The sequence below is a fragment of the Bidens hawaiensis genome, unplaced genomic scaffold, assembly GCF_021521415.1.
Source record: "Bidens hawaiensis isolate Kalapana, Puna unplaced genomic scaffold, B.hawaiensis_p1.1 tig00029107_1, whole genome shotgun sequence".
Lineage (NCBI taxonomy): Eukaryota > Viridiplantae > Streptophyta > Magnoliopsida > Asterales > Asteraceae > Bidens > Bidens hawaiensis.
Genome location: NW_027494802.1, coordinates 80127 through 103908, shown reverse-complemented (window position 1 = coordinate 103908; position 23782 = coordinate 80127). Strand labels below are relative to the sequence as shown.

At 35.2% G+C, this 23782-nt stretch overlaps 2 protein-coding genes across 2 annotated transcripts; one reads left to right on the top strand and one right to left on the bottom strand.

Annotated features, from left to right (window-relative positions):
• Positions 1–789: 789 nt before the first annotated feature.
• Positions 790–1320, bottom strand: LOC143578268 (uncharacterized). The gene has a single exon (XM_077061901.1). It carries the CDS (start codon positions 1318–1320, stop codon positions 790–792), a length of 531 nt encoding a protein of 176 aa, XP_076918016.1.
• Positions 1321–21088: 19768 nt separating this feature from the next.
• On the top strand, positions 21089–23209 carry LOC143578275 (putative UPF0481 protein At3g02645). Its single transcript, XM_077061905.1, has 2 exons — positions 21089–22268; positions 22545–23209. The coding sequence occupies exons 1-2, from the start codon at positions 21224–21226 to the stop codon at positions 23030–23032; spliced, it is 1533 nt and encodes a 510-aa protein (XP_076918020.1). The 5' UTR covers positions 21089–21223; the 3' UTR covers positions 23033–23209.
• The last annotated feature ends 573 nt before the right edge of the window (positions 23210–23782 follow it).

Here is a 23782-nt window from a genome sequence, read left to right as displayed (position 1 = left end):
CGATAAGATAAAATCCGTTGCATTCAAGGATCCAATTAGTTAACGCCATCTACTCGCCGAGTCTCTCATCATCACCTTGGTGCCGCTGAAACTAAAAGCTGGAGACAGAATTCGAACCTGGGTCACACGAAACACCAAATCTCTCCGTTACCACTCCACCACCAGCTCATTGACATTAAACCAACTCCTAATTATTTATATTTGGGTTCATTTTAATTATAGACTTACGGTTAAAAGTTTAATAATTGTAAATAGTCCACGAGCCCTCCAATGCATAGGCAAATTAGGTCAAGTGTGGTCCAATTAGTTACCAAAATCGAAGTCATAACCAGTATACAGAATCCAGCCTGTCAACAACAACGTCCCTGCAAAAGCACATAATATTAGACCCACAAGAAAATACTAAAATACATTTCTATGAACATTATTTTAAAACAACTTACTTTTGCTATTTATAAACGTTTAGCAGTCCAACTTATTACCCGTTTGTCTTATATTTTAAATTTTCAATATAAACATTAGTTTTTAATGAATGAACAAACAAACAGATCGTTAGCGTAGTTTAGGTTGAATCGAATTGAACTTAATTTCAATATTCAGAGTTCAAGATCGGTAGTGTAGTTTAGGTTGAATTGAATCGGATGATATTATATAAGATCCTCTATATACACAATTAAAACAGATCGATCTCTAATCATGTTATCACGTTAGAGCTCGTTTTCTAGCTCTAACTCTTCAAAAGTCTGTCGTTACACCTTCGATAACAAACGTATCAAAAATTTAACAAATCTAAATATCCTCCGCCTTCAACATGACCGAAAGCCGACTAGGCCTCGGCTGAAACGACAGTCTCCGTCTTTGTTGATGAGACGAAGGTCGAATCAAAGCCGCGAGTGCTCGTTTCACCAAATCACCACCTTCGACCGTTCCTATACGTACAAGCGAGTTAGTCATTGCGGACCGCCTCGCATTGAGGCGGTTCGATGGATACATATTCATATTGTGATGATTGTTTCTTGTAATATTATTATTCGAGTCTTTAATTTTATGCAAACTACATCTGAATGATCCGGGATGCGACGTAGGCGAGCACATACACGTCTTCTTCTTCGGAGTATTTTGTTTCTTTACCTCCGACGATATCGATCGGCTTGGAGAAATCGGACGGGTATTGTCGAACGAGAAGCGAACCGACGACGCTGACGATGTTGTTCCGTGTACGTTAGGAGACGCGGACCGGTTTTGGAAAATGGATCCGGAGGCGGAAGGCGAGTGAGAGCGGAGAACCGGTCCGCTTGTTTTGCGTGTCGAAAATGACATTGAATTGAAGAGATAATGTATTTATTGTTGTAAGGAGTTTGGGTGTGTAAATTGGCGAACATTGGTTTAGTCATGTAAAGTATTTATAGGGCTGGAAAAGGGGGTTGAAATTATCAAATTAAATAAGAATTGAATAATAATAAATATGAAACGAGTTGCCGTTTGGGTTGTTTGGTTTTGGTTACGGTGGGTGTATAATGTATTGTTTTTAATAGGAAGTTGGTTTCGGTGGGCGCCAAACGACAATAGTGAGAGCCGTTTTAAAAAACTGTTATAAGGTTGCCAATAATGGTAGGACATAATATGATAATAAAGTTATTTATTTTAAAACTTTTTATTAGCAGGAATCAAAGGTTTTTCACCATAGTGGATTAATTATTTATTTTTTATTAATAATGTTGGGTTTTAATATTTTAAACTTTTACTTGTTGATGATAACAATTTTAACTTTTGATTTGTTACACATCACTTCCAACTCATCCTATTTTTTTCTGTCATTTTCTCACTAACAGACGACGTGGAATCCTGATTTTTGACGAAATAGACGATCGGAAAAGAGAAGAGGGAAGTGGCGCGGCTAGGGTTTTCGGCGAATCCTGATTTTTTGGCGAAGGAGATGATTGGAAACAGAGAAGAAGGAGGCGACACGATTAGGCTTCCGATGTAGCTGGCGGTGGCATGTGATTCAGGGTGGATCGAACATCTTCCGAAGGCAGATGCAACAACTCGAAGGTCCGATTGACACAAAGGCGAATGCAGCAACCCGAACCAGTCGATCTTTTTGGGTCAGTTCCTGGGTTAATTTTCTTTGTGCAATTGTGTTCAAACCAAAATAACCGAAACAAAAAAAAAATATTGCCTGAATTTTTATAAACAAGAGTAAAACAATATGAGAGGTATTAACTGTTACATATGGGTCTTTTTTTTGGAACGACCAACTAAGTAACGCCAGGTACTCCGTACGCGGCCCCCATTGGCTAAAGGTTGCCCGAGTCGGCCACGAGTCCGGACGGACGGAGCCCCTAACGGTCCACCTATTGAGGGATTACTCGGATAAAACCTGACCCCCACGCCCGCCAAACGGCACGACAGCGAGGAGTCGGTAAAACCGGGTGAGATCAGGACTCGAACCCTGGCAAGCCAGGGTCATCCCTCATATCTCCCATATAAATTGGTGATAGTAGGATTTGAACCTCCTACCTCTCACTAGTAAAATGAGTGCTTCACCATTAAGCTACATCCAATTTATATTACATACGGGTCTTAGCAAGTTTGAAAACTAAGCCTACAATTTTTTTTAAAACAAAATGAGAGAAGATATTTTTGGGAATTGCGTTAAATTAAAATAATATAAAGCCTCTTTGGTTGTTTATGATAAATTATTATCAATGTTTAGCTTTAAGCAAGGTTAATTTCATCATTATCAACACCAAATCTATCTATAGGCTTTGCCAACTGATACAGACAGAAAGAGAAAAGTTAAACCTTATCCGATCAAATTGCCACTTGCTCTACGATAGCCTACATTGTTTAGACGGAAAAAAAAAGAAAAAAAAAGTGTTCTTGAGCTATGATAGCAAAGTATAGAATGAGTCTCTAATAGCTATGTTGAGCTATTAAAAGGTAGTCTCAATCCATTAAAAGGTTTCATAAACTATTAACATGTGTCTTTTAAGTGAACCGAACATACTCTACCTCTGATCGATTTAGAGGTAAACTATAAATGAATCATTAAGAGGATACCAAACTATAATTAAGGAGTTGTTTGGACAATCTTGTGTTAAACCATTAAAAGGCTTGACCAAATAAAAGATGTCATCCGTATAAGGATGACTATGTAACCAATCCATTAAAGGCTCTATTAATAATCATTAAGAAGTGTCTTTTTAAATGAATCAAAAACACTCTACCTTAACAACTTTAGAGGTAAGACGATGGTCAAGATCAATGAAGTGAGTCTCCAATGTTTAAAAATGTACAACGTGAGCCATATTGTTTTAGGCAAATTGGATTATAATAATCCCATATTTTTACGGTTGTCCGATAATATTTCCAATCTAAAACAATTCTTGCCACAAGTCCCATCATTCTTCACAATTTTTCTCATTGGATCTCCGTTAAAAAAAATAAAAACTTAATTCCGTTAAGTTTTCTTTTTCTTTCGTATTTCAAATTAATGTTTTAAGACTTTTGATTGAAATAATAATACGAGCCAATTGATGTAAAACTTCCCATGAAACGATGCTCCAAACGTCTCAAACGATTCATGTATCTTTATTCATAAGTTATCATTTCACAATTTCTTTATATGTTTACTTTTAACCGGGGCCGTCTTCATTAGAATTTGCACATGCATGATTTTTTTTTTAAAAATGTTGAAAAATTATTGGTAACTAATTATTGCATAATAAAATGATAATGTAGCTCAATAAGCAAACACATATACAGTAGAAACTCGATAAATTAATACTCGATTATTTAATAAACTCTCTAAAATAATATTTTTTGCCGGTCCCGACTCGGGGATAGGGTGCTAAATTAATAATTCGCTAAAATTATAAGATAATACATTTTTGATAATTTCTTTAGACCCCATATAAAATATAAATTAATAATTCCTTATATATAGCATATTACATGAATGATTTATGAATGTTTCTTGAAAAATGACTCAATTGTCTTTTGTGTTTTGTTGAAATCAATTTCCTCTTGAATCTCGTCTCTAATTTTCCTTAGCATGGTAAGAACTTCTGGTGTTGTTTTCTCATAGCTCAACAAGAAATTGTTCAATGTGATTGCCGCTTTAATAGCTTCGTTTCGCTAAGGGGGCTCCATTGTAGAACTTTCATCATCTTCTTCATCGATATCATCTTTATTAATTCTAATAACGCTTTCAATAATTTCTTAATCAGTCAACAACTGTGCAACTACATTTTCTTCTGGGTGAGTCAGAACATTATACTATAAATTAATAAAATATTAATTAATCTATAAATTAATAATTATTAATTTATCGATTAATTAATAACTCTTTTAATTACTAAATTTTGGTGGTCTGTATTATTTTATAGAGTTTCTACTGTATTAAAATATTGACTTCCGAAACAAAATTGTATGCTCTCTTCAGATTCTACGGTTGGGAGTATCTTTAACTAATCTTTTTTTTTCTTAATAATCATTTTGTATTATTTATTAAAAGCAAATTTTGGTACACAAAATAAATAAATAAACATAGTCAATAATTTGTAAATTTTAATAGGTGTGGTCTCATGATCTTTTGAGGAAGTTCTTGGTTGCCTCCATAAGAAACCCTTGTTTACTACCTCTAATACCTGGCTCCCTTCGTCATGACTTGAAATAATCGGGTTTTCAAGAAAATTGATATTTTCGTTTGGAAGCCCGATTTATAGAGGATTTATTCGCTTTTGGCTTTATCTAAAACACATATCGATGTTCTTTCGGTGACTTGTAGGATATGTGGTGATTATGACGAAACATGTGACCATTTGGTAACTTTGTGCTACTTTGCCACTCGAGTTTGACACGTCATTAGTAATCGGTGTCAAATTCCTTCCATTTATGCATTTTTGTACAAGATTTGCTTAAGATTTATGAAACAAGCACTCTCGATCATCTAAAAAGAAAGGCGATCTACGCATCATTCTAATGGCATGTTGCTGCGTTTGGAAACATGAAATGAAGTTATCTTTTCCAACAAAACAGCTTGTCAAAAGTTTTGGAGGAGATTAAATCTTTGAGTTAATATTTGATAAAAAAAAATTGCTCGTCTTGTAATTTGGTTGTTTGTTATTTGGTCCCTAGCTTCTTGCTAGTCGTTTAATGAATTTTTGCAGTTGCTGAAAAACGAAAATAAATTTTACAAGCATTATTACTAATACAATTATGACTAACAATTTTTTTCACAATAAAAATGGTGAGTGACATAAAAGCCATTTCGTTTCTTTGAATCAAGAATAGAAGAAAAAATGCGAGTCTTGGGAAAGATAGTGCAAGTTCAACTTTATTAATTTTCCATTTTAGTTATCTTTATTGGTTGTGTCAGACGTGGTTGTATTTGTTTTGTTTCCTCTCTTTGTATGTTTGAGCGACTTGCTGCTTGTGAGTCTTCCATTTCGGGTTTTAATATAAGTTGGCATTAAAAAAAAACAGTTTTTTTTTTTTCATAGTTTTTCTTAAGGATCAGAATATCAAATATATTTAGAGTTGTGGGTAACGCTGAGTGTTTTAAGTCTACTTTTAAAAATGTATAGTTTAGGATGTGTGAGAAATTATTATTATATATAATAATTTAAAAGTTTGGTGCCGTAAACTCCTAATGAGCCACTTTGCGGCACTATATTAGTGGTATTTTATGCTTTGTTTTTTTTTGTTTTAGTTTCAACATGTATGAACGCAAATGAAACTAAATGAATGTCAATTTTGTATTTGTTCTCTTTTATCATTTTGCTTTAGTTACGGTACGTGACGGAAATCGACCGAATTTGCGTAGACTTACCGCCTTTTGTTTTAGTTTAAGTACCTTAATGAAAATTGACCAATTGTTGATTTTGTTTTTTTAGTTCCGGTACCCTAACAAACATGACGAAAACGGACAAAATTTGCGTGGATTCATCGCCTCAACGTCCAGGATCAATAACAGTTGGGTTTTACAAATGATCGAGTTTTACTGACTGACGCCACGCCATTGGTCCACTCCAATTTTTATAACTTTTTGTTATATTTTTGTCTTAGTTGTGGTACAATAACACACGTATCTGAAACCGACCGAATTTACTTCGAGTTACCGCATCAACGTTTGGGTTTTACTATCGTCTTGATTTTACCGTCATGTCCGACGCAACGCGTCGGGAAGAACAGTAGTTACATTATATTTAAATGATATTAAAATTCAAAATGTCTGTTATTTCATCAATTTAATGAAGGAGGTAGTGACTAGTGAGGGACCTTTAAACGAACGGCTCACAAATGGTTGTGGGAGGATCTTAAAAGGACCGCTAATTGAGAAGGTGGAATGAGAATGGGTCAACAAAGAATAGTACTTCAATGACCAACATAATTAGCTGATTTTGGTTGACTCTTGTGGCGTTGGGCACAAGCTTTGGACTTCCCACTTGATGGGAATAACATTATTTTTTTCATTCTTTAGTTAATATATATATATATATATTACAAATCAATAATATTAAAAACATTAGAATGTCTATTTTCTATTTGATTGGTAGTTCTAGACAATGGTCACCTAAGTCCTAAAACAGTGATGTGCATGTATGTGTTATACAACCAAATAATCAAATATTGTATATATTTTTCACTTTTAAGTTGTATATAGGATTGTGTTAAAGTAATCTTGTATAACTACTGGGTAAGAACGAGATCAAAGAGAATTCTTTCAAAGCATCGGGCGAGAAGTCAAGGTAGAACACGCAAGTAGAGATTGTCAAAAGGCCGATATTCTTTTGAAAGTGTTACCGAGACTGAAGTTCACCGATAGATAAGGGGACTCGTTAGAGTCACAAGATTACGAAGGTGATTGTTACAGTAATATGGTGCAAGTATAGAGAGTGAAAGTGTGTGTGTGTGGTGGTGGTGGTGGGGGTGGGGGGTTGGATTTGTCGTACTTACAAAACCCTAGAGGTTACTTGTAAACACTATTTAACACGATAATTAATATACAATCAAGTTTAGACAACTATTTGATATCGTTTAGACTTTTATTATGATCGTAACTCTTTCACTTGTAAATTCCAATATTCCAAGTTGAATATCGATATTGAATCCACTCCTTAAGAAACTTTTATTAGAAAAGATATGAATGATATATTGTTGATTACATGCATAATTATTTATACGTATTTCACCAACTTTATTCCAGCATTATTGACATGATTTCTTGTTCCTAGATTCCTTCAACAAGCACATGCATGGGCTAATATATTAATTCTTGGTGTTTGCTATGCGATTCTGTTGGTATAAACAAAATGGTGCAAGCTCTTCCCATCTTAAGTATATGACATGTTTAGTGTATATATAAAATTAATCCACACCAAAGAAGGCCCAATGGTATCTGGAGTGGTGTAATAGAGATCAAGAGTTTAAATCTTACAGTAGACAAGTTATATGAATTTAGGAGTAATAATACTAGCTGTTAAAAAAATATATAAAACTAATCTGCAACCTCGTTTTACACCTCTGTATCAGAAATTGTTTTAACTGCAGTGAATAAAAATTAAATTTAATATCTAATTAATAGGTTTAATGATGGTATAAAAACCGACGGTTTCACTTAATGATTGTAGTTGCAACTTAAAATAATTAAGCGTGAACTTAAAACTCTCTAATACCTTTTTGTTTATTTTGAATAACAACCAATCTACCACAAAATACTCATACAACCCGCATGTATCAGACCTTGCAGGATTTGAACACCCATCTGATAGATGTGATACACCTCTAAGGCTCTAATACCTTTCAAGCCAAATTCCAAGCAGAAACTATGAAGATATCTCACATATACGCCGTATATGTTATACCGCGTATAACATATGAGCCGCATATGTCTTGTCTATATATATAGTTTACTTTTTTCTATGATGATGATGATGTAACTTTTTATTATGATGAAATAAAAATTTCTTTCATTACATTTTCTCTTCTTTTCTTCTATGTCATCGTTCTTAAACGATTACATAAACAAGTTCTTGAAATTACGAAGTACTAGAGCTAAGACCAAAATTTGCACGCATCGGCATATATACAAAGAGTATGACTAGAACACCATTAAAGAAGCTTATAAGGCATCTTGACTCCTTTCTTATACAAATGTACTAGATTAATTGATCACCAATCACATTAACTGTTTTGGTATAATAACTTATTATTGATGTTTTATTGATTTAGTAACATGACATATTGATGTTTTATTGTTTTAGTGTACAAATTGAGTGATTATAGCTAAAAGTATAATGCTATAGTAACTTATTAGCATGTTCCAAATAAGAGTCTTTGTATATACACACATGCACACATATAAATTTGTCTATAATATCTTAATATACAATCAAAATCATTACAAAACTTTTACAACTCTATATACCATAGTTTAATTAATTACAAAGTGCATGATCAAATTTAAAAAAAAAGCCCTTAACAAATGAATTTAATAAGCAACTTATAAACAAATGATCAATTCACTAGTGTGAGTCTGTTCCCATTGCCTTTCAACATGCAAAACCTACTAGGCTTCTGCTGAAAGTTCCTCCTCCTTTGATGATCACGGTTTGATGGCTGTATCATCATTCGAAGAAACACATTCACCGGGTTGGATTTAGCCACCACCGCCAACTCCCATGAACCACGGCTGGCCGTACGTCTACTAGGAACCTTGTTAAGGTTCCGGTGGCGGTTGCACCTGAACGAGCCTGGATGGCTGGTTGGAGAACATAAACATGCCCTTGGTGGTGGCTGAGGCTTCGTGTTTGAGTATAAAGTGGTAGTTTTTGTGGCCATTTGTGAAATATTTTTGTTCTCCAAAATGGTAAAAAGAAGAGAGTTTAATTTGTGAGGCAAACCAAGGAGAAGCTAACTTTCTGGTGTATATATAAGACTTTTTTTTGTTTGGAAGTTACGTAAATGCCCTTCGGTTTGGTTGAATATGACTTGTGTAAGGCACTTGATTTGGTCAATCAATGATTAAAATATCAAACTTTGGTTATTTTATTATTATCATATTCTAGACTGGACTAACAATCAATATTGATATGCTTAGTCAAACTTAGAATAGACCACTACTTCATGAACACAATTCTGTATTTTCACACATAAAACATAAGATCACACCATTTTATAAGACCAAAATACAATTAAGTATATATATTTGAAGACCAAAATATATTTTATATAATGTTTTACGTTTTGATATATCAACACTTATGTCATTAATATTTTGATATATTAAATTGTTTGTGATCGTTTTAAACGAACAATGAATAAAGCCCGACTATTCGGGTTAACCCAATGCCAAAAAGCAATGCTACGTTATACTCCCGCGATCGCAGATAGCGCTAGCCGCTGAGTAGTCCAAGTTCACCGTCTCCTGTTTCGGGGAAACCTATCGCCAGAAGACCCACTGCAATAACCCGGTTGTAATCGTATTCAAATTTGAGATCTTACGGTCACCAAAGCAAATAACAAAAAAGTTTATTTTAAGACTAAAATATACTTATATTGAATACAACCTGTTATAAATAAAAGGAAAAATTATCAAAATAGCAATTTTTGACTAAGCTTTTCCAATTCTAACCCAAGACCAAAACTAGTTCCCAAAATGGCCAGATTATGCCGTCAGATCCGACGGAAACCACTCTGATCCGATGGAATTTTTAACTTATCCTGACGCGCCACGTAGCATGCTTTTCCGTCGGAACCGACGTTTTAAGGTTTTGGCTGACCGATTAGCCGAACGAACCGTCGGAGGCAAAGACAGTCGGATCTGATGGTTCAATTCAGGCTTCCGTCAGATCCGACTGCCTAATTTGTCCAACGAACCCTAGATTTTTCAATTTGGGGGTTTTTGATTTTGAGATCTAGAGTGAAATCGAACAATATGGTTGTGTTCTCCTCGAAAAACTAAGTAATTTGCACTATTGATTTGCTTGATTTTGTGAAGAAATAAGAAAGATGGAGATGGAGGTTGGTTATGGAGGTTTATAATTTGAGAGGTAGAAGATGAAGAATTCAGTCGGACCCACTAAAATTCAGTCGGATTCGATGGAATTTTAAGAAATTCCGTTGGATCCATTGAAACGTTGGCATGTGGCGCGATTTTAAAGGTCCAAAAATTCCGTTGGACTGCGTTAAAATTCAGTTGGATCCGATGGAAAAAATGACTATTTTGGGGATTTTTTTAAATATATATGCTACTATGATATAGCCCGTGTGATACACGTGTGGTTAAAACAATACAATAAAAAAGTTAAACTGAATAATATGTATAATAACATAAGATATAAATAATTTTCTAAAATACATAGATTAGTAAGAATAATTTGTATTTGTATTAAAAAAATAAAAATGAAAGGTTGTGAATCTTTACCAATTAAGAAAAAGAGAAGGTTACCATCAATTTATTTTAGTTGAGTTGGTAAGCCAGAAATATTTTAAAAGCAAGGTAATGTGTACGACTTTCACCAACAACATATTTTTCATTTTATCATTCATAAAGTGGAAATAGTAAAAATGGAAACTTGTACACTTGGCAGTCTATGTGATGTGTCTAGTTGAATGACATATGGAAGGATTGTGTTGCTTTAATAATATAGGTAGATTTTTGAAATAAATTGGTCAAATTTGATTATTTTGAGAAATTTCCCTAAATAAAATTTATCTGAAAATATAAAACTTATTTATTACAAAACGTGTATATATTTAGACTTCAATCCGTGACTATAGAAGTACAGATCCAATCAAAGCGAGAAGGCATGCGTACTCGAGATGATTAATCTCATAATTTCTAAAGAATAATTACAAATACAATTGCTCGCAATGACTATTTTGAATGCAACCATGTTACATCATCGCCTAAAAGGAACATGTGACATTTGTCAATTTCGGGTTATTTTATACTTGTATTCTTAATGTAAACCCGACCCGTTTTGTATCCCGAACCTTTCGATATTATCAAAATGATGCATTGTATGTTAAATATTTGTTTTATAGTTGTTGGATAAAAAAAACACCATTTTCGGTTCTTAAAATTCCCCGAAAACGCTCAAAACGAACTCTAGGGACTAAAACTACCAAAATGGAGACTTGAATGACCCATTTGTAGTTTGTGCTTTCTTGGGTCTATAACCAACCCATTTTCATGAAACACCCTTTATGAAAGACCCATTCAACTTACCCTATATATACACACCCATCTTCTTCATTTGTGCTTGCTCATTTCTTCATTTCTCTCTCAAATTCTTGAATTCTAAGGTTGTTCTTCATAAGCTAATCTTTTATTTTAACTAACTTCTCAATACTTAAAGCTTGATGTTACAACATATATAATATACACTCCTTGTTTACCTTCGGTCTTTCATTTCTCCGGTCTCGGCCGGTTAAAATGTCGGGCTAGTAAGGCAAGGTTACATGGAGGACTTTGTAGTCCTTGTTTATATATTTAACAAATCTAACCATATAACTTGTTATACTTGCTTAAATTCTACATATTTAAGTTTATTTTTCATATTTTTCAAGTTCCATGGTATTGGGTATGTGGTGACTAGCCTCGGTTTCATCCCAAGTTGAGAACCGAACCAAAAACCGAACTTTTGTTTAAAAGCATTATTGTTAACTTTTTGAATGTAAAACTTGAGTATTATTATTTATAAGTTATTTTACAAGTTCCATGGTAATTGGGTATGTGGTAACCATCCTCGGTCTTATTCCGAGTCAAGGACCGAACCAAAAACCGAACTAAACCGAGTTCACTCGCTTAAGACACACAAGTGTGTTTTTAGCCACCAAAACTCATATTTTTCTTCAAGATTATATTTTAAATCAATTTTAGTTAATTTCTAAACATACTTGGCATGTCGGTAACCAACTTGATCTTATAACAAGTTCGAACCGATAAGGTCGTATACTCGCTTAACGAACGTTAAGGTTCTTCACAATAGAACTACATACTTGGTTAAGTCTATTTTGATTTTATTGAGTTATCTCATAACATTTATTATTTTGGGAAGTTAACTGTGAGCTTGGTCAATTATCAAGTCTCGAACCGACAAACCCGAATACTCGTTTAAACCTCGTTTTGGTATTCTTATAACCAAGGGTTTTGCAGTATCGCATTTTAACCCACATTATTACTTAACATAGGTTGAGTAAAAAAAGAAAAAAAACTAATGAATAGAATACCGAGACCCGGTTTCGAGTAAACTTATTTTACAAAACTTGTTTCTTTAATTTCTCAAATATTTACATTTTTAATCCCTAAACTTTATTTATTTACTTTATTTGTCATGTATTTTATTTTAAACCCTTCCAAGACTACCTACTAACACAAGACCAGTTTAATATAGGTCTTGCTCGTTAAATCGATCTCTCTGATTATTCACGACACTATCTTTCAAGTTACTTGTTAATGTGAGTACTTTTTCATCCCCCTTTTTCCATCTTTCGTTTTGGGGGTGGCATTGCATACTTATTCAAATTCAAATGATTTATACTTGAGTCTTAAACCACAACACGTATTGTATATGTTTACTTAAATAAATGCTCGATTTGGTTTTATATGCTTTACATGATTATGTGCAAATTCTTGAATGCTAAGGCGGGTAGCCTCTTGAATGCTAAGGCGGGTAGCCTCATCAAAGTATGATCATACGTTAATTCCGAGTATATATGGTATCCCCATATAGAATGATGTCGTCAATGTATTCTTATTGACGATTTCATTATTGTCGTCAATGTATTCTTATTGACGGTTCGTCAATGTATTCTTATTGACGGTTTTATTATCTAAATTGTTGCTATTATTTATTGTTTTCATATACTAGTTGTGGATTTCATACTATATACTTATTGTCCAAAACTATGAAAATTGCTCACCAACCTTCGTGTTGACAAACTCTATTTTATGCAATGTTACAGGTTTGATGTTAGCTTGATTGGATTACTTGAAGAAACTTATTATCTTGGCTTTAGGATATTAGAAAATAAAAGAACAAGTTATTTGTTTATCTATCTATTTGGCATTTTGTATGAACAATTGTTGTGTTATTTATGATGATATGGATTTAAATGAGTTGTTTAAATATTGGAACTTTATAGTGTCATTGTGCAATGAGCAATCATGTCGCGCCTCGACGTTTCCGCCTTCATTGGTCGGGGTGTGACAGAACATATTAGCGACTATACTTGCATGCTTATTTGATTTCATGCTAAACTCGTCTAAGTAATTGTAAATATTTGTAGTGCACTATAGCATTATTTCGACTTGGTTTGGTATTATTATGCTTTATGATCGATAAAAATTTTATTCTATAGTTAATAGCATCTGCTTCTTGGAATATACATATGAAACCAGAAGGAACCCGAATATTCTGGCTTCTTGCAATATATAGACGAAATTGACTTTGAATTTGTAGATATTAATTTCCCTTGGCACCAAGTTGTGTCATGGCTGATATTAAAGACGGCCGTGGAGCCCCAATTTATTGATGATTAAGTTATTTTCTTAAAAACATTTTATTTGAAGTCCACTCCTAAATTACACATTATCACTATAATATAAATAAGAAATTTATTGTCGTAAGTAGCCTATTGGGCCACTTGGCAGCACTGTATTATTCGATTAATTTTGTTTTTTCAGTTCAGTTACTATAATAAATTTAATTGAAACCGACCAAATGTTAATTATTTTTGTTTTGTTTTAGTTCCGATACTATAACAAACTTGAAAGAAACCAATTGAGTTTATGCAGACTTACGACCTTATTTAAAACTCATAACCGACAACGCTCGGGTTTTACCAATACACAAGTTTACCGACCACCCCCCCCCCAAATAATGGTTGTTGGTCCACCTCAATTTTTATATTTGTTTTCCGTTTTTTAGTTCCGGTGTCATAACGTATGTAATAAAATACGACCGAATTCGTGTCAAGTTACCGTCTCAATGCTCGGGACCACAACGATTGGGTTTTACCACCGCCCAGGTTTGCCAACCAAATAAGCATCGCCTTAAATATTTTGTTTTCTTATATGTTAATGTTTTTATGCGCTAATTTGATGAAGTAATATTTTGGGTTTTAATGCTCAAATTTTACCAATGGTGTCTATATCTTTACGAACGCAGCTAATACTGACCGAACTTGTGTCGATTCATCGTTGTTACGCTTAGATTTTACTAACATCCGTGTTTCAACATTCGGCTTTTGCTAGCTACCCGACTCAACACGCCGGGTAGAAAAAACTAGTTTTTAATAGTTATGGAACTCGAAATCACACCGTTACACATTTGTTGATACTACTGTCCTTTGTGGTACAGTGCTAGAATTCAATATGTTGGCCGATGGAAAGCTAGGAGACACTAAATGTCTAAATTAGCGTTAGGGGGTTATCTTCCTATGTTTTCATGTTACATTTTGTATGCGTTAAATCAGGCTAACCCTAATATACTTTTAGCTATTTGCACGGCTCGTATTAATACACAATAGTAGAAGAAAACACTTACATGTTAGTATGTTACACTTGTTGTTTCTTTAGCAAAATGGGGCCATTTTTATATATAGGTGAGTTGTCACATTTTTATCTACCAAATTCATGTCTTGTCTTATACAACACACATTATCTTGTCCACGACTTGCCTACAATGGGTATTTTTTTTATCCTCCTCCGCTATCTTTCGTGGTTGAGACTAGCGATGAGCAAATTCGGTATCAAATCACTACCAAAGGTTCGAGTTTCTGTTTCGGTACGGTACCGATCTCATCCATAGTTGAGACTGACTTATTTTTCTGCACTTAGCGTATCAACTTCATTCCCCATTCATCTTCGTGACTACCTTTCGGTATTTGCTTGGCTTTGCACCCTTCGACTCGTAGAGATGAATTTGGTCTCGCTTGATGTATTCACATGACCGACTACTTGTTCATCTTCTGTTTCCACTTTATGAGTTTATGGGAACTCTTCTCTACTCTCTAGTTCTATAATCATTATCATCTTTACTCTCCTCCTGGAACCCTATTCGTATATAGTAGGCATTCATATTTGATATTCATCTAAAATGAATAGAGTATTCATAAATATAATCAGTAGAACGTTTATCTTATTGCATATATACTTCCTATGTATGGATTTGAACACGTCCAAAATCACCAACGTTATGTCTATCTTGCATCTCCACTCTATTCTTAATCATCATGAATCGTACATTAAATTGATCGTCTTTCGTCCCCATTTTTGGATTTGAATCATCCATTCTTCTTTTGGCTTCCAAGCTTCATCTTTGGAGGCAAAGTTTAAAATTCTTTCATGTATCGTTTAATGATATCACGGATATTCTTTTTACCTATGAATCAAAATTCCTTAGGCTATGTGTAGTGAATGAATACAAAATAAAGTCGGATTTTCGACATATGCCGCAATGTCAGCAGAGAGGCAGTTTTTATTTTAGGGGTGTAGTTGTATTGTAGTTCAAAATCGCCCCCTTTTTAATTTTTTATTATTATTTTCAACACATCCACAGGTGACAAATCCTTGTCGCCCCCCAGTCGCCCCACGTATCGGGGGCGGGGGGTGCCACCAAATGTCACCCAAAAAAATCCACATTTTTCGCCCCGCTATGCTCAGTCTTGGTATCTACCTTTGACTTTCCCCTCATGCCAGATGAAACTGCACCATTTATCCCTATGGCTATCTCGTAATTCAGGTTCATTCTTCACCCAACGAAAACATATTTTCCTTAGTATCTTCGACATCGAAGGCCGCTATTTTGTTGAAAATTATGTGTTTCTAGAATTCTGATGCTTCGTCCATATTTGTCCAAAGCGTACATGAAAACAAAATGTTCGCTAGTATTCTATCGAACATTAAATTACACATATATGTCTAGATCACATATATTTATGCACGTACCAGCATTATGATTAACACTTCTTAATTTTTGTGTTCTAAGACATGATCAGATGATCTTCCCATTCTCCTAAATATTTCTCTACATGTCAGTTGATTTTTGAAAAAGTTAAGGATTTCGTTTATGCGTCATGCAAACTTATTTTTTTTTAGGTTTTAACTAATATTATTATTCGCAAAGTAATGCTTAAGAAGAGAATCACTCGAACTCTTTTGTTTATTAAATTACCTTTAGTCCATGCATGTGACATAATTCTTATTACTTAATATATAATGTAAATGTTAGGAACAAAGCGGCGATGCGGAAGCGAAACAACACACAAACGGGCACAAACGATATAAAGACGCAATACGGAAAATAAGAAACGACACAAGAATTTTAACGTGGTTCGGCCCCAGTGGAGGGCCTACGCCCACGGGCTGCAACTAGGGTTTCTCTTTATTAGCTCAGAACCAAAGGTTACAATTACATGACATGATTACATATAGAGATAGAATTAGGGTTTCTATCTTGGTGAACAAGAAAACTAAACGGACCCTTAATTAACTTAATAAAACTGGCCCACCATTAATCTTTTAACCAAAAGCCCAATGGCCAAAGACTTCAAACCCAACAATCTCCCACTTGAAAGCCTTGCGATAAACTCTAGCTCGCCATCCAAACAAATAATCAACCCAGTCATCCAGTAACTTGAGTAATCTTCAATAACAGAAATCCACCAAGCATCCAATTCCAAGAACAAGTTAAACCTCAACAACAGAAGTTCTCCAAACCTCCAGTTCTCTAGGAACAAACTAAGATTTCAACCAATCCACCTAGTTGCAGTAGCCCTTGCATCAGTTTCCCGAAAGGCTCATTGAAACTCGAGAGCTTTAATCCGGTCACAACAGACCCAATAATGACAAAACCTGCCAATGACTCATTCTCAATCTCAACCGGCTCCTACTGATTTGCACTACAGGCTCAAGAGATTTCAAGAGGAAATAACACTCTCGAAAAAACTACAAGCACCCAGGAGAGATTTTACCATTCGGAATCCTGGCCTCAAAACCCAACGCCACATTTTAACTGTGCCGGAACACCACTCGCGCTCCCACTGTTACAAAATCCCCGTCCAGATTTAAACCTCCGAAAACGCTCAAGCTGACATCCCTGTGGCTCCAGGATTCATGCTTGTAAAATGAATCCACTTAGCTCTACATGATTCAGCGAGCCAAGACTTTACCACACGGAAGTTGGTTCACTCCTTCCGACGATACATAAACCTGTACCTTCCCAAAGTCTTCAATCATAAGATTCACCAATACTTCACAACAGTAGGAAACATGAAATGAAGTATACCAGAATCTCGAACCAAGAGTCTCCACTGCCTTCCACTAAGTTCCCAATGCATCAAACCCAGACACATTCCCAGAAGCGGAATTTAAATATCTTTGGACATCGACTCTAAAAAATGTCCACACCTTCATACAGCCCCACAAGTCAACTATGCTCAACTCCCACTGTCCCTGTTATCCCAACCAATGCCAAACCAACACTCCATAATATGAATCCCCAATTGTACTTCCCTGGAAAATGTCTTCACCCAGCACAAGATCCGGGTCATCTCAAATGTTGTACCACTGGTCACCACCGAACAAGATAAAAACTTCACAGTTCCAAATGAACAAGAAGTAACGATCATAGTTCCAGACCAACTAAAAGACAAACGGTTATAACAACAGTAGAGCTTTCATGAAAACAAGTGGTAGCAAGGGTTCTAGAACCGTACACACAATCAGTTAACGCAAACCCTAACCGAAAGATCATCCAAATGAGCAATAGTTCACATGACTTGCCGCTGACCGTTTTTTTTTCACTTATGTCGCCACCAGCACACATAACATGAATACTTTACTCATAGATGAATCCATACATGCTTTTGACAGAGCCCCCATGTGGTCTCCATGATACTGAAAGCAACGCTCCTCGTCAAACAAGAGTAATCACCTCCTTGCTTTCATTACCAAAATATTCCAAACCCGCTGGTTCCGTTTTCACAGGTTTATCCCACATCAGTACCACATCCAAGTTCTCTTGACAAACCAACCAACCGAAATCCGAACCGTTAAACCTTTCGATCACGACCATCCTGTCTTCAACTATAATAATAACAAACAGAAAACATAGATCGAAGACAGTGACAGACACGACAATGGCACAAGCCTGAACTTGACGGTTGTTCTACTCAACACTGTCAAAACAACCGATCTGTTCCTACGATAACCGACAGCTCAGAAACTGTAAATATGCCATATACAGTTACCCCTGACCGATCTCTTGCAGACAAAAAACTGACCCAAATAGTTGTTCTTCACAAAACACGGTTCCCAAAACACGGTTGATAATAACTAGTCATACCCGAACTAAAAAACAAAACAAACATAGCCCGTAACCTAAACTCGATCAATGGCAGCTTAGAAAACAGGACTTGGCGGCTAAACAAAACCCCAACGCTAACAAATGGCTGCCCAATCGAATTAAAAAAATAAATAAACCGTAGACTAAATTAAACATTTATCTTAGCACCTCCTTGGTCTCAGTCGATCAAAACAAACAACCACAAAATAAAACTTGTTTGAAAAATACCTTGTAATCTTCGTAATGCAAAGAAAAAAGGAAATAATTTCCTTTGTTGTGTAACTTCGTGCACATGCAAAAAACAACAACAAAATTTCCTTTTTTCAAGGCACAATACCCAAGAACAACACATCACCCCCAAACAAAGAACAATTTTGCAAAACAGTTTCTTTGATGACCGACTTCAAACAAACAAAATACAGCGATCTACAAGAATTCTTTGGCTATCCAGAAAAAAAAAAGTCACCAAGTCGACTGAAAAACCAGAATCCTAAATCGCAACTTTGATCTTCGAACAAGTATCCTAAACCTTTTGCAAATCGTCTCAGTGCAAAACTGTGTGTTCAACGAGCCAAAGCTCTGATACCACTTGTTAGGAACAAAGCGGCGATGCGGAAGTGAAACAACACACAAACGGGCACAAACGATATAAAGACGCAGTACAGAAAATAAGAAATGACACAAGAATTTTAACGTGGTTCGGCCCCAGTGGAGAGCCTATGTCCACGGGCTGCAACTAGGGTTTCTCTTTATTAGCTCAGAACCAAATGTTACAATTACATGACATGATTTAGAGATAGAATTAGGGTTTCTATCTTGGTGAACAAGAAAACTAAATGAACACTTAATTAACTTAATAAAACTGACTCACCATTAATCTTCTAACCAAAAGCCCAATGGCCAAGGACTTCAAACCCAACAGTAAATACGTGCATCGCTTTGCACTTATAAGCTTTCGCCTACTATATATTAATATTATGTTTATGAATAGTTCAAACTTTGATTTCTAAAAAATAACTTTTGAATATAAAGTTAATTGAATATTATTTCTTCAAAATAAGTAAAACTTCATAAATTTCAAAAAGTGAAACTAGTATTATAAAAGTTTCAACTCTAAAGCATCTCACACTATGTGAATCAAAATCAAATACTTAAGGTATTTATATAAATTAAAAGGCAATACATATTATTTACAGAATTATGGTTTAAATCAAACTCTAGAAACCAATAACTGAAAAAGTGAACTTAAAATCCACAACTTGATGTGTTTTTCGTACACACTGTATGCATCTTAATCATATATAGGGAACAACTGGTGTTTAAAGTTCATAGGGAACACGATATACGGTGTATTTCTGAAAATCCAAACTTGCAATATTGTTCCTGAAGAATTGTTTTTTCCCCCTGTTATTTTCTTAATTTTTCTGAAACTTGGTTCATTTATCATTAAAACAAATAACAAAGTAATAGCCACGGTACGCTCATTATATATTTGAGAGATTATATTACTACAAAATCGTATACAAAACGTACGAAATGACACATGATATAAAAAACTTACACTTTTATATGAACATCAACAAAGTCTGGGCTTTCGACATATTTTTAGAAATTCGAACCATTTGTCTTCTATGAGGATTTCAACATAGTCCTCGGCTTCAATACGTTAAGGGTGTGGCCAAGGATTTCCCTTTAAAAAAATTTCGAGTCTTTCCTTGAAGAACGACTGCCTCCCAAACAGACCGAGTAGAATGTACCGCCAGATATGGCTCATACGCCCGGGGTACCATTGAATAAATGTTGACGCTCTTCGTGATTAGGAAAGGAATAGCAGAAGTTTGTGCTTGTAAGAGTTATCCTTTCTAGTCGATGGCTTGTCTTTAACTGTCATGACGAGACCCGTAGATCATGCATTATACTGGACTTGACTGACTCGATCTACACTTATATACTTAATTGTAGTTTTAACACTTTTAATATCTATAGCTAGATGATATATATTTGACAGGTTCTTGTCTTTTGTCCTTCTAACTTACAAGTTGCACAATGTCTTCCGGAAATGCTAATATATAAATTGTAGTTTAACACTTTTAATAGCTAGATGATGTATTTGACAGGTTTTTGTCTTTGGTCCTAACTTACAAGTTGCAACGGCTGTTTAATTCAAGAAATTCGTCTCAATGGATAAGGACTATAAAGCTTATCTAACACATGGAGTTACGCATTGCTGTAAAAATCCCGATTAATTCCAATTTTAATCTCTAATCCTCACTCACCGCCCGACTAGCGACTACTGTAACACTGGTGTTACGCATTGTTCCAATCCAATAAGTTTCATAACAATGTAAATTATGAATTGCCCAAAGTAAATTGCAACAATAGACAATTGCATTCCTTATGTTCACGTGATAAAAGGGGGTGGCGTCACAGCTTGTTGCCCGTTTACATGTCTAAATTTGATCCTTTTATTATAATATGAATATTATTAAAAAAAGTGATAAAATATGTTCATCTATTTTCTACAAATATATTGTAGTGTTTCTCATGTATTTTATAAAGAAAAATCTATGCTAATTTACAAACATAAAGTTCCGATATATATCAATTAATATTATAATGAGCAGACTTGGCTTACATGTTTTTTCTTTTATGATACACGTTTTTTTAAAGACGTTATACCACCATGAGAGTTCATGAACCTAGCTATAAAGTTTTTGTCTTGTACGTTATGCCCTCAATTTTTTAAAATATCACAACTATACCTAATTAACACATTTCCCTTTACTTTTCGTTAGCCGGCTAAAGTCATTAATTAATAGTATAAATATTAAGTGATGGTGGCTTGATTCAAGCAAAGAAACATGAATCCCAATTCAATTTTGAGTGATGATTTTAACGAGCAGCAGTGGGTGGATCAAATCAGCAAGAACTTTGAAGACGAAGGTGGCGACGACATAAGCGACATTCCCGTTTGTGTGTTCAGTGTCCCAGAAGCAACGAGCCGATTCAAGCCTGAGGCTTATGTACCTCTAGCTATAGCATTGGGACCTTACCATCACTTTGAGACTCGTCTATACCAAATGGAGAGGTTCAAAGTTGCTGCGGTTAAAGCAATATTGACCCCGGATCAAGTCTTATCATTCGAGTCCTTGGTGATCAATAGGCTCATAGAGAAAGAACCCGCGATCCGTGCTTGTTACCATAAATATATAAACGTTCAAGATGACACATTGGCTTGGATTTTTGCAATTGATGGCTTGTTCTTGATTGGTCTTTTTACACATTATCTTGACATATCAAGCTTGATGCCTAAGAAGTTGATAAACAATGGTGTACTTTATAGAGATGTAATGGTGCTCGAAAACCAGATTCCTATGTACTTATTAGACGAAATATGGAAGGCTCTTAGACTCTCACCAACGAATCAGAATAGTGATCACGAGTTAATCTCCATGATGAGAAAGTTTTGTGAGGTACACTCACCTCTCAAATTAGCAAACGATTTGGATTACAACGTTAAGACGGGTTGCTTGCATTTGCTTGATCTTATGTACCATTCGATTGTCAACAATCAAGATGCCCCACAAGCTCCTCTAGGATTACTTTGGGAAGACAATGATGATGACATAAAAAAGATTGCGAATGCTGATGACGACGACATAAAAGAAAACATAGAAGAGGTCATGGAAATGGGATTACGCATTGGAATGAGAGGAAAAGCTGATCGTCCGATAAAGGTCATCAAGAACATTCCCTGGGAGAAGATATCGAATTTGCTAGGCCTGAAAATAAGGAAACAAGACAAAGAAGAAGACGATGATCAACCCGTTGTCACAGAAATTGAAATCCCTTCGGTGTCGTCTCTTAGCAAACACGCTCAAGTCAAATTCAGACACACGTATGGAGGTATTAGCCGGTTATACCATTTTCGTTCTTTATTATGGTTATTGTTTAGCTTTATCTAGCTACTACACTTCTAGGAAACTGGGCAACACTGTTATTGGACGTAATTTCCATCTTAATAGGTCGCCACAGGGTAGTAGTGTAATTAAGTTTGTTTATTAGCTATTTAGATATTGGTTTTGGAATAACTATTGATAGTTATTATTATCTTGCAACTTCTCTATAAATTATAGAGATGAAATTCTATTGATTATAATGAGAAATCATGAATTCTATCAGGTGGTATAAAGGACATTAAGTTCGACGAGAACAAAGCGACTCTATATCTTCCAACAATCACTCTTGAGGAGTACTCTGAAGTCATATTGAGAAATCTGCTGGCTTATGAAGTGGCAACATCTAGCTCAACACCAGAACTGGCGCGATACGTGGACTTGATGAGCGGCATTGTTGACACCGAGGTGGATGTCACGTTACTAAGAGATAAGGGCATAATTAAAGGAAACATGAGCGACAAAGACATTGCGGATCTCTTCAATGGGATGAATAAGAGTAGCTTTTACATGAGTTACAACAAGACAATTGAAGACCTCAAAGAGTATTACAACAAAAGACCAATGATCAAGGCTTGGAGGTTTGTTAAGAAAGATCTGGTCTTCTCAAAGAAAGTTGCAACTGTTGTTTTGGCAATTTTCGCGAGCTTGCTCATGATTCTATACTCGTTCTGTGAAGTTTATGGCTGTTCAAGGCTCTTCGATAGGAAATAAGGGTTAAAAACAAGATGTCATAATACTTAGATGTGCATATAATTAGTTTTGTAATTAAGTTTGTTTTATATCTTTCTTACATAGTCTCACTGCAATAAGAATATTATGCTTCATCAATATGCGAAATATAATAAGCTTAAATCTAAATAGAAATATGTGTGAGCTGAGTATTTGGTAGGATCATCAGAGGTAATACCAAATGTTATTTTTGAGTTCGCCACCTAGGCGACACATACAATGGCGAGGCTTGAGAAAAAAATCCGGGGGGGGGGGGGGGGGGGCGTAGTTATGGATCCAAAAATTTTTAGGTCAGCGGTTCGGTTTGAGTCAGGTCAAAGACAATATAAAAATTTTCGAGTCAGCGGTTCGGGTCGGGTCGGGTCATGATATACCTATTACCTAATAAAAAAGCAACAACACGATTCAGTTAAATTACAATACTAATTAAGTAATTCTGAGTTCATACAAGCATGCTCTGAGTTCATACAAATCGAGTTCTGAGTTCTAAAAAAAGCAACAGTACGATCAGTGGCGCAGGTTAGATGATTCGAAACTAATTTAGTAATTTTAACCCAATTCGACTCTGAGTTCATACAAAATCGACCCTATTTTAACCCAATTTAACTCTAATTTCAACCCAAATTAAGTATAACCGGTTACGAAGGTCGATCTCTGGTATTCTGGTCGGCGTTGGTGGCGAGAAGAGGTGGCACTTCAGCTGGGGGCTGGGCGCCGGCGGCAGTGGACGAT